The sequence below is a fragment of the Callionymus lyra genome, chromosome 5 (genome assembly GCF_982586985.1).
Source record: "Callionymus lyra chromosome 5, fCalLyr1.hap1.1, whole genome shotgun sequence".
In the NCBI taxonomy this organism is placed as follows: domain Eukaryota; kingdom Metazoa; phylum Chordata; class Actinopteri; order Syngnathiformes; family Callionymidae; genus Callionymus; species Callionymus lyra.
Window position 1 is genome coordinate 12,221,890 of NC_141822.1, and position 12,010 is coordinate 12,233,899.

Consider the following 12,010-nt stretch of genomic DNA (forward strand, 5'->3'; position numbering starts at 1 on the left):
AGTTTGACACGTGTGGTCTAATCAATTATAAAATAATATTATTAATAAGCTCTTTATCTGAAGTCACGACATGCGATTCTTTCATGTGGTCGACACAACTGGACTCTCGCTGCAACTGATCGAAATTTGTCTCTCCGGTCATTCCTTTGCCTCCAGGAAGTCACTTCTGGTCCGGAAAGTGATGCACGGATGGTGGAACTCTGGTTCACCTTCAGTCTGATCTGGTCCATTTGTGCGTCTGTGGACGAAGACGGACGCAGGAAGGTGGACAACTTCCTGCGAGAGATGGACGGCTCGTTTCCCATCAAGGTGCTTCAAGTTGAAAGATAGATGAGATACAATAAGACTTGTCAGAGAACACACTGGAAGTTATTAATACTGCTACAATCACAAATAAGTGCGTCACACATTTTCTCCTTAGAAAATGTTTTCAGTTGTTTTTTTCTTATTTCTGAATAATCCCTCCTGCTGATAATGACAAATATAATAACCGTAATCTCAACCCGCCAATCACATTGCGTTTATGTCCAGACAAGGTAGAAAAAGAGAAAACCGGCCCACAATGAATAAGATCTTAGTCTAGGTTTTAATAGGTTTTTAGTAAATGTAAAATGTACTTGTAAAAACCTTTGTTTATATTTAATATTCCCTTTTATTAAATAGTGTACATTTGTATGCCTTTTATATATATATATATATATATATATATATATATGAAATGAACTAATGTGAAAACCCAACTCTCCTGACTCCCATGTTTCAAATGTTAAAGTCTTCCTCTTCAAGATGCAGTAAGTCCCTCATCATGACCATGTTTTGAACTTATTACTTTATAAAGTTCTCCACGGCTGAAATCTGTGCAAACGAGAGGTTACGAGAGCAGAGTCCATTATGATGTAATATCGGCTTCACTCCTCCTCCAGCCAGCTGTAATCACTCCCCGCTTTGATTATACAACGAGTCCCTTGGAGGTGGAGACTTCCGGGATCCATGACACACAGTGACAAACCTCAATGTTTGACCAATCACAGCAGAGTGGGTGTGGTCATTGTAAACTAGATTTAAGCGTTTTCAGTGGGCAGGGCTTAAGATCATTTTATAATGCAAAATATTTCAATTAAAAGAGAGTTTTGTCGAAGAAAACTCCTCCTTCTGCCGCAGGACACCGTGTATGAGTACTTTCCCGACACCAAGAACAGAACCTGGACCTCCTTCGAGGAGAAGCTCCCAAAGAGCTGGCGCTACAACAACAGGTGAGCGAACATCTGGATCGTGTCATAGATTCAGTTCAGTGACACCTGGTTCCCTCTCCAGTTCTCCTTTCTACAGGATCCTGGTTCCTACCGTCGACACGGTTCGATACCACTTCCTGGTCAAGTCTCTGGTCCTGGCTCAGTACCCTGTCCTGCTCACCGGTCCAATAGGAAGTGGGAAAACCTCACTGGTCCAGAGCGTCCTGCAGGACATGGATTCATCCAAGTGGTGCAGTTTGACAGTCAACATGTCCTCTCAGGTGAGTTGCCTGTAGGCTGAGCCCGAGTCAGTGTGTGTGGGGGGGGGGGGGGGGTGTGTGTGTTACATTAAATCGACCTTTTCACGCAGAATCTTTTTGACGATAAACATCAAAGTCGACTTTTTAAATTTTGTTTCACTTCAATCAATTACCTTATCTGCAAACCAGTATGGCTGCAGACCTCCCTTTTCAGGCCCCTCCACCTCCTCACTTTAACCCCTGCCTCTCCTCATAGCCCCCTGATGCTGCCTGCACCCCTCTCTGAACACTACCCTACCCATCTCTTCTGGCTACCAGTATGCGTTTTTTTAGAAGAAAAACTTGTTGTAAATGTTATTTTAAAGTTATTTAAAATAAATACTTGTATCTGTATTTTAATTTCGCCCTACTCCAACCCCACTAGACGTAATCCCCAACAGGGAGGTTCTAGTTGTCACCAAGACAAAAAGAATAGACAGAAACTTATCAGAAAACAAAAGTTTGTCTGTCAAGAATCAAACATAACTAAAATATATAATCTAGATCTCATGCTTAACCTCTTGAATTCTCCCCAGACGTCCTGTAACCAGATCCGGGCCGGCGTGGAGAGTCGCCTGGAGAAGAGAACCAAAGGAGTATTTGTTCCAGCCGGCGGGAAGCAACTGCTGTGTTTCCTAGACGACCTCAACATGCCGTCTAAAGACGCGTTCGGGTCCCAGCCTCCTCTGGAGCTGCTGAGACTCTGGATGGACCACGGGTTCTGGTACGACCTCCAGAGACACACGCCCAAGTTTGTCAAGGTACTGAAGACAAAGAGGGTGTGTTTTCAAAAGTCATGTTGCCGAACAATTGGGTGATGGACAATAGCCAGCAAAACCTGTTGACAAAATGGTTGTGTTATTCAAGGTTGTGTTATTCAAGGTTGTGTTACCACAAAAACATGATCACAAAATACTGATGAAAGTAAAAGTTATTTCTGTGGCTACAAAACTGCTATCTGACAGAAACGAATCTGCAATCATTGATCAAGACCGTGCTCAAAAGGAACTGTGAAATGAATAGCTCCCATAATGCTTTGCTGCCCAGCCAACCAATCATAGCTGTCAATCATTTTGACTTGGCAACAGGCTTTGAATTTAAATACAGTATCATAGCAACCATTCATTTGTCCCTTAGAGCAGTGAGCTAAAAGGAATCATGGAAATTCACCTTCTTACAGCTTCTTACACTATATCATAACATGTAGTACTGTAAAAGAAATGTGTAAAACAATGAGTAGGTTGATCTTCATCATCATCTTAAGGCAACAACTGGTGTTGATATTATGTTTCTTTACTATCAGGACATGCTTCTCCTGGCCTCGATGTCGAACCCTGGTGGAGGGAGAACTCCGATATCAAGCCGCTTGCAGAGTCGCTTCAACCTCCTCAGCGTCCCCGTCCCTCAAGTAAGTTTAGATTTGTCCAAGCTATGATTCACATCCCATTCTTAGAATATAATTCTGGTTGATCGAGCTCCTGCTGGTACTCAGCACACACACACACGGACACAGATGGAAGGTTTCACCATCTCATTTTTCCAATGGATCAGGACTCTCAGATCCGACGGATCTACGGCAGCATGATCAACCAGAAGCTCCAGGGCTTCAAAGAGGAGGTGAAGCCCATCGGAGACGTTCTCGTTCAGGCCACGTTGGAACTCTTCCAGTCCGTCACCGCCTTCTTCCTCCCCGTGCCGACCAGAACTCACTACCTCTTCAACCTCAGAGACTTTTCCAAGGTGAAGTTGACTTGACTTTATCTTGACAATAGTGGAGTCAGTGTGAAGGTGAATCTGGTTGAATCAGTGTTTTCCTTCATCAGGTGTTTCAGGGTTTGCTGAGAGCTCACCCAGACTTCCATGACACCAAGAACAACATCACCAGACTCTGGATTCACGAGTGTTTCAGGTCACATTTTTCTCGGCTTTAAAAGCGTGAAACAAAATTCACAGTTTTGTGTGCTTCAGGATAAGATAAAATGTATTAAAAATATTATCACTTTGTATCGAAGATGACGTCAGACACCAGTTCAATCTTTACCTGATATTTCTACAGTACTGTGTAGTTGTGAATAATTGAAAAAAGTATATTTCAACTCACTTAAATTTGATCAGATAAGATAAGATATTCCGTCATTGGGGAAAATAGTGTTGTTACAGCAGCAAGTTAAATGAAAAATAAATGAAAATATTTAAAAATACAATACAAATAAAAAATGTCAATACATGACAAACAACTATAATCATAACTAAGTAATAAAAACGGTGGCATTGCAAAGAATTGCTATAATTGGTATTATTCCTGGGATCATTTTTTGTTTTAATATTTTAGAAGATTTGTAGTGACTATTGTAACTTGTTTATTCGTAGATTTTATTCAAATTATACTTAAAGTAGACAATGTACACAACAAAGGGAAACAAAGAGAAAACCTATAGTAAAATATGAATATTATTTCAATAAATATTATTAACATCAACCGTCTAAAACGTCCTTGCATTTATTCAGTATCAGTATATAATGTGGAAATTTTATTTCCAAATTATTTTTTTTAGGGTTTTCTCGGACCGACTGGTGGACCGCAGCGACGCTGAAGCTTTTGTGGCTCTACTGACGGAGAAACTGGCTTCTCTGTTCGACCTCAGCTTCCACAGCATATGTCCCAGTAAACGGCCACCAGTTTTCGGTGCGTTCAGTCAGCCTGATCAATCTGGTCTGGAATCTTGTAGTTCATGTTGACTTGTTTGTTCAGGGGACTTTCTGAGAGAACCTCATGTCTATGAAGACCTGGTGGACTCGCAGGGACTCAAGAAGTTCTTTGAGGAACGTCTAGAGGAGTACAACATGATGCCAGGTGTAGTGCCCATGAGCCTGGTGCTCTTCAGAGACGCCATCGACCACAGTGAGTCTGGAGTTTCTAGAAAGTCGCATCTTATTTCAAACTAATGGCCGTTCTTCTAGTCGCTCGGTTGCTGAGGGTCATCAGGCAGCCGAGAGGACACATGCTGCTGGTCGGCGTCTGCGGTTCCGGGCGGCAGAGTTTGTCAAAGTTGGCAGCTTTTGTCTGCAACTACCAGGTTTTTCAGGCGGACGTGACCAAGCGATACAGCAGGCAGGAGTTCAGAGAAGGTGAGGCAATAGAAATACAAAAGTGTGTTTCCCCTCTGGGGATGAATAAAGCTTTTCTATTCTATTCTATTCAATCGGTGTCACATGTTAGATCAAAATGAAGCTGATGATATTGATTGATTTTATTTGTCTTTTGGGTCAAGACTCAACAAAAATAAACACATTTATTAATGAATATTAATAAAGGATTATATTACTAGAGTCAGTGTCAAAATAGAGAAATAATTGTGTTGCCTTTGCAAGTTGACTTTTTGCTTATTTCTAGTTTTCAAGTGTTTAGTTGTGGGGGGAAAAAAAACACTTTTATCAAGTATAGAGAAAGAATAATGTTGGATATGATGTTCACACATTCACTTGATATGAAATTATCCGTGACTTCCATCCTAAGACTTGAAGAAGTTGTACCGGCTGACGGGAGTGGACAACAAGCCCACAGTCTTCCTGCTCGGTGAGGCTCAATTAGCAGATGAATCTTCCCTGGAGGACGTTCACAACATCCTAAGTTCTGGAGAAGTTCCCAACCTCTTCAAGACAGACGAGTTTGTGGAGGTGAGTTTTTGCAGGTCTGAACTGACTTTACATTTTGCTGATTCACTCAGGCAAACTCAAATGTTGCTCTGAAGGCAGATTAAAACCTTAAACGCATCTGATGAGAATTTTCATAGTTTACAGTATAAAAAAAGGTTGAAGACATACAAGCAAATGATCAAATGACAGAACTGGAGGACACAATTAGATGATGGATGGATGGATAGATGGATGATTAATAAACAGGGATGGGGGAGAATTATGTAGTGAGGAATTAATGTATGGGAAGAAGGTGGATAGATGGGGGGATGGATGAATGTCTATATGAGAAGTTGAAGGAGAAAGGGAAGGATGATGGATGAGTCCAGCATTAAGTACATAAAAACTCAAAAATAAAAAAGCTAGAGAATGAAGTGAAATAGTTAATTTAAAAGGTGATGAAGCTTCAGGGTTAGCTTGTTAGGGAGAACAGAATTAAAAGCTGAACTGAAGTCCATGGGTAGCACCCTCAAGTGTTTAGATCCTCATGGTGTGTCAGGGTTGTGTGAAGAGCCAAGAGAAGATCATTTCTCACTATTTATTGCTGGTTGTTGATAAATCAGATCAGCAGCAGTCTGTCAGCTTCAGCCAGGAGGGAAAACATTCCAGAGACGCCAGACTCTTTGTTCAGATACCTGAAGGATCGAGTCAGGAACAACCTCCATGTGGTTCTGTGTCTGAGCCCAGTCGGAGAAACCTTCAGGTAGGACCCATGAGCGGAGAGAGAAGGTCACAGAACTGTAAATATACTGTCATGAACTTCAACAGAAGGCGTGTCCTTCAGTTTCCTTCACTACTCAACTGCACCACCGTCAGCTGGTTCCGAGAGTGGCCCAGAGAAGCCATGCTGGAGGTGGCAGAGAAGCACTTGGACGGACTGGATCTGGGCTCAGCTGAAGGAGTGAGAAGTGACACATGTGTGAGATCAAAGTGTTGTAGGTTAATCGCGATGGTCCGTGTTCCAGATCCGGGACAAGATGGCTGGATTGTTTGTGAGCACACACGAGTCCGTCGCTCTGCTCTCCCAGAGGACCAACATCGTGCTGAGGACGCACAACTATGTGACACACACTGACTACCTGAAGCTGTTGTCAGGATACCAGAAGTAGGGAGTGAAGATTCACAAGGAGCTGCTGAGATGATGTCGGCTGATGTGGTTTGTCTTTGAAGACTTCTGGCAGAGAAGCAACACGAGCTGGAGAAGCAGCTGAACAAACTTCGGACTGGACTCCTGAAGATCAGCGACACCAGAGAGAAGGTGGACGTCATGTCTGTGGAGCTGGAGGAGGCGCGGAGGCAGGTGGCCCAGGTCCAGCTGGAGTGTGACAAGTACCTGTCTGCCATGGTGCAGCAGAAGATGGAGACAGACAAGCAGCAGAAGGTGAGACAGTCGCAGACATCATGGTGACACTGAATACAAGTGTTGTACTTGCGTGTCCAGGCTGTGAAAGCAGACACACAGAAGTTCCAGGCAGAGGAGCAGCAGTGTAAAGTCCTGACCGACGCTGCTCAGAGAGACCTGGACGAGGCTCTGCCTGCACTGGAGGAAGCTAAGAAGGTAGATCAGCCACAGGCTTGTTTTCGCAGGTCTTCTTCAGGGATTTGTGTGGAGAATTCAGACTTGGCTAGTCACCTAGTATTAGAGTTTAAGTGTTTGTCCTTAATCCATCCTCACTGAATTGTTTGTCACTGTCAGCACCAGCACACACAGAGACACTGCAAGTACTTTATTACACAAGCTGAAAGATTCTTCTCCGTGATGATGCCAGCGAGTGTTCTTGGATGTTGAGGCCCTGCGCTGTCCACAACATTCACAACCCACACACTCACTTTATGGGCATATACAGGACAACTAGTACAACTCAAACTCTTTCGGGTCTATCAGTCAAAAACCTTTTCTCACTTTGATGTTTGGATGGAAGACGAGATAGACAGATGTATATATCAGTAAAATCTTTTTCCCACTTTTGTATTTGAATGGATTTATGGATGGTTGGATGGATGATTGGATTGAATGATAGACGAATAGTTTCTTTGACAAATGGTTAGATGGATAGACGACTGGATGGTCGAATAGATGGATGGACGATTAGATGGTTGACTAGATGGACAAATAATTGGATGGATGAATGATTAGATGGTCAAACCAATCGATAAATGGACAGACTGAGTGACAAATGTACGGTTGTAGACAGATGGATAGATGGATGGATGGACGAATTGAAAAATGGATGGATGGAGAGAAGACAGATTGATAGAAGGATAATTAAATGGATTGATGGATGGATAGACATACAAGTGGAGTGATGGTCAGACAGATGAATGATTGGATGGTCAGACAGATAGACGGACAGATGGATACATAAATGGATGGATGGATGATTGAATAGATGGATGGATAAACAGATGGGTGGGCTGACAGATTGATGGGTGACTGGATGGATGGATTAATAGATTGATGGATGATTGAATAAACAAATAGATGGATGGATAGACGGACGGACGGATGGATTGATGGGTGAAAAGACAGACAGATTCATGGATGATCAAATCAAATGTTCATCTTCAGGCTCTGGAGTCTCTGAACAAGACGGACATGACAGAGATCAAGTCGTACGGTCGTCCTCCTGCCATGGTGGAGACGGTGATGCAGGCCGTCATGACTCTTCTGGAGAAGGAGGCCACGTGGACGGAGGCCAAGAGACAGTTGGGTGAGTTAATGTGTAAAACAAAAGAGTTGTAGGAAACATCTTATCTTCACGTCTCTCAGGTGACGCCAGCTTCATCAGAACACTGGTACACTTTGACAAGGACAGTATCTCAGACAAGGTGATGAAGAAGATCGCGTCCTTCTGCAGGAGTCCAGAGTTTGACCCGGAGAAGATGGGACATGTCTCACTGGCTGCCAAGTCACTCTGCATGTGGGTCAGAGCCATCGAGGTAAAGCTAAGATCTGACCTCCTACAGTCAGGCTCTCTAACCCATGTGTGTCCTTCAGGCCTACGGGAACATCTACCGGGCAGTGAAACCCAAACAGGCCCAGTTGAGTGCAGCCTTGGCTCAGCTGGCAGAGAAACAAGCAGAGCTGAGTGAATCCCAGAATGCACTTCAGAAGGTGATGAAAACTTTTGGGTTAAATTGAATTGAATTTGATTTAAAGCGTCAAATTACAACAAAGTTATCTCAAGACATATTACAGTTGAAGTAAGACTATATTGGAGAATAGAAAAACAGATCCCAGCAACTCAACAATGACTGACTCACACAGCGTGACAGTGGTCATGAAAAACTTCCTTTTAGAAGGCAGAAACCTTGAGCAGAACCAGACTCAGTGTTGGTCAGAAATAGAGACGTGAAGTCACAGATCAATCAGTGTTTGATCAAGTCAACTCTCTTGGGAACGTATATTTATTCAAGTTCTGCAGGGCCAGACTTTGTTAGGTGACTAGTATGTGCGTATGTGTTTGTGTGTGTTTGCGTGTGTACATGTTTTGTACTATCTTGAGGTGACTAGTATGTGTGGCAGTTTTTGTGTGTACATTGTGCATTATCTCTAGGTAACTAGTATGTGCGTGCTTTTGTGTGTACATGTTTTGTACTATCTCAAGGTGACTAGAATGTGTGACAGTTTTTGTGTGTACATGTTTGTTTATTACCCCGAGGTGACTTGTATGTGTGTGTTTGTGTATATGTTTGCCCTACTTTAAAGTTACAAGTGTGTTTGTGAAGTCTGTCTGAGTCTTAACCTGCATGTGTTCTTGTTAGGCTTTATATTTGTGTGTATTTGCCAGTGTGTGTTTGTGTGTGTGCGAGTGCGTGTGCGTGTGCGTGTGCGTGTGTGTGCGTGTGTGTGTGCATAATTCATGTGTTCATCAAAAACTATCATCAGTCAGACTCTGAGTCAGTCTCAATCCCTGAGAGCTTTTGAAACTGTTATATGAAAACATAAATCAAGTCCCTCACAGTCATCCATCACCTCTTTGTGTTGTGTACTTCCTGAAGTGCGCTGATGATGATGTGTGTTGTGGTGGATCCTCAGTTGGGGGACGAGCTGCAGCAGCTGAAACAGAAGCACGAGGACAAGCTGGCCCAGAAGGAAACCCTCAGGAAGAGGTCCGAGGACATGGAGGTCAAGCTGGACCGTGCTGACAAACTGGTGACGGGACTGGCTGGAGAGACGGGCCGTTGGGAGGAGAGAGTCACTGTAAGACACACACACACACACACACACACACACACACACACGTCTGCTCACTGTGACTTGAAGTGGAACATCTCCGATTGAAGTCTGTCAGTCAAGTCTCTAGATCACGAGTCAGTTTTTCCAAAGGTTTCACGACAAACAATCACTGAAGGTGAAGATGTGATCTTTGGGGTCTACTCTGGGTGTTCAGGGTCTGCAGGAGGAGCTGGTGTTTCTGGTGGGAGACTGTGTGTTAGCTGCCTCCTTCCTCTCCTACATGGGTCCTTTCATGTCCTCGCACAGAGACGAGCTGCTCTCCAGCTGGATCAATGAGGTGAGACACTTCTTCATATGAGTTCTTCATCATCCTGTTCTTGTTCCTCATACTCTTGTTGTTTACGTCTTCAGATGCGGGATTCGGGAATTCCTTTCTCGCCCGGATTCACGTTCGCCGACTTCCTGTCCGAGCCCCCCTCTGTGAGGGACGGGAGCGAGCAGGGACTCCCCTCAGACGCCTTCTCCGTGGAGAACAGAGTCATCGTCAAACGAGGACCAGGGTCAGCATCAAGATCTCCCTCTCTGATGTCAGAGGAGGCGTCGACTGAAGTCTGACTCTTTTTTCAAGGTGGCCGCTGATGGTGGATCCTCAAGGTCAGGCTGTGAGGTGGATCAAGAGAATGGAAATGAGCAGAGTGAGTGTCCAGATGTTTTATTCAGAAGTTCATGTTTTCTGACGTTCAAGCATCCTGGACTAAAGAGCTAGATCAGTGACCACTCAGTCACCGGTCAGAGGTCAACATCTGAAGGTCGACATAGAGTCTGTGTCTGTCTGAGGGTTATGGATGTAGATCATTTCAAACTGTCTTGCTTCTGGTCTCCTCAGGGTCTGCAGGTGGTGGACTTCCAGATGCCGGACTACCTGAGAATTCTGGAAAATGCCATCCAGTCTGGGACTCCCGTGTTGCTCCAAAACATCCAGGAAGAGCTGGACCCGTCGCTCGGCCCGGTTCTCAACAAGTCCCTGACTCAGATCGGTTCGACACAAACATGAGACGTTGAGTTAAGATTCACAACAACATCCTGAACTGTGTGTGTGTGTGTGTGTGTGTGTGTGTGTGTGTGTGTGTGTGTGTGTGTGTGTGTGTGTGTGTGTGTGTGTGTGTGTGTGTGTGTGTGTGTGTGTGTGTGTGTGTGTGTGTGTGTGTGTGTGTGTGTGTGTGTGTGTGTGTGTGTGTGTGTGTGTGTGTGTGTGTGTGTGTGTGTGTGTGTGTGTGTGTGTGTGTGTGTGTGTGCTGCAGGGGGGCGGCTGCTGCTGAGACTGGCGGACAAGGACGTGGACTATCATCCTGAGTTCCGGCTCTACATCGCCACTAAACTGTCCAACCCTCACTTCCCCCCCGAGATCTCCACCAAGACCACCATTGTCAACTTTACTGTCACAGAGCAGGTGTGTGTTGGTGCTCAGTCATGTTGTGGTTCTCTTAGTGAGGATTTATTCCATATCCTTGATATTACAAGTTAAAAACACACACACTAGTTCACTAGTTGAACTAGTCTTGCAGTTTTATGTTATTAGTTAATTTTAAAAAGTACTTAGTTAACTAGTGAAGGCAAGCATACTTGGTAGTAAAATAGAAGTATTTTTGGCCTACTAATGAACTAGTTGATCCTGACATGTTTACAAGTAAACTAGTAACTGCCTTGTTGTTTCTAGTTGACTTGTACACACATCGGATTAAACTAGTTAAATAGTGAAGACTGAAACACTTACTACTTAACTAGTGGTGTCTAGTATGCTCACTAGATAACTAGTTCACATTTTGCCTTTATTATTGAACTAGTTTAATCCAATAGATTTACCAGTGAACTATTTTGATTCAATTTTCTTACTAGTGAACTAGTTTGTCCCAATATGTTTAATAGTGAATTAGTTTAATCCAATAGGTGTTCTAGTAAACATGTTGGGACCTTCACTAGTAAGGCCAAAAAGACTTAAACTACATGTGTGTGTACATGTTCGTGTACATGTTCGTGTACATGTGTGTGTACATGTGTGTGTAAACGTGTGTGTGTCCACAGGGTCTGGAGGATCAACTGTTGGGCATCATGGTGAGGAAAGAACGTCCTGAGCTGGAGGAGCAGAAAGACTCTCTCATGAGCAGCATTTCCTCGGACAAGAGAAACCTGCTGGAGCTGGAGGACCAGAACCTCAGGTGGGTCCAGCACAGAGTTCAATACTGGGACAACTTATTGAAGAGTATCAATAACATCAGAATATTGAATGATTGAAAGTGACATTTTAAATATTAACACTTTTTTTTAATTGAATTTCTGTACAATTTTAAGCATTTAACAATTCTTAATAATATCATTTAAAAATGTATATTATAAATCCGATTATTCAAAAATAGAGTTTCTATTATTGTTATATTGAATTTTTTTAAATATAAACTGTTCTTTGTAATTTTTCAGTTATTTAAATAGCAATTGTTGAAAATGGGCGAAATCGCTTCACGAATTGACACGCCAGTGCTTCTACATTGTCATGTGATCGCCTGCGCATCATATGATTGGATGAAAGTTTAAGTACTTAGTAACTC

At 43.3% G+C, this 12,010-nt stretch overlaps 1 protein-coding gene across 1 annotated transcript in view; it reads left to right on the forward strand.

Moving 5' to 3' along the window:
- The window catches only part of dnah2 (dynein, axonemal, heavy chain 2), a 46,902-nt gene that overhangs the window by 26,348 nt on the left and 8,544 nt on the right, over positions 1 to 12,010 (forward strand). The window contains 26 exon segments of the mRNA XM_087790961.1: positions 157 to 309; positions 1,162 to 1,253; positions 1,315 to 1,513; positions 2,068 to 2,292; positions 2,835 to 2,939; positions 3,083 to 3,271; positions 3,355 to 3,440; positions 4,087 to 4,217; positions 4,284 to 4,433; positions 4,493 to 4,660; positions 5,049 to 5,209; positions 5,791 to 5,930; positions 5,996 to 6,128; positions 6,193 to 6,332; positions 6,398 to 6,608; positions 6,669 to 6,785; positions 7,797 to 7,938; positions 7,998 to 8,167; positions 8,226 to 8,342; positions 9,267 to 9,431; positions 9,622 to 9,744; positions 9,819 to 9,967; positions 10,036 to 10,102; positions 10,294 to 10,444; positions 10,709 to 10,857; positions 11,490 to 11,623. Of these exon segments, the coding sequence (XP_087647087.1) occupies positions 157 to 309; positions 1,162 to 1,253; positions 1,315 to 1,513; positions 2,068 to 2,292; positions 2,835 to 2,939; positions 3,083 to 3,271; positions 3,355 to 3,440; positions 4,087 to 4,217; positions 4,284 to 4,433; positions 4,493 to 4,660; positions 5,049 to 5,209; positions 5,791 to 5,930; positions 5,996 to 6,128; positions 6,193 to 6,332; positions 6,398 to 6,608; positions 6,669 to 6,785; positions 7,797 to 7,938; positions 7,998 to 8,167; positions 8,226 to 8,342; positions 9,267 to 9,431; positions 9,622 to 9,744; positions 9,819 to 9,967; positions 10,036 to 10,102; positions 10,294 to 10,444; positions 10,709 to 10,857; positions 11,490 to 11,623 (3,767 nt within the window).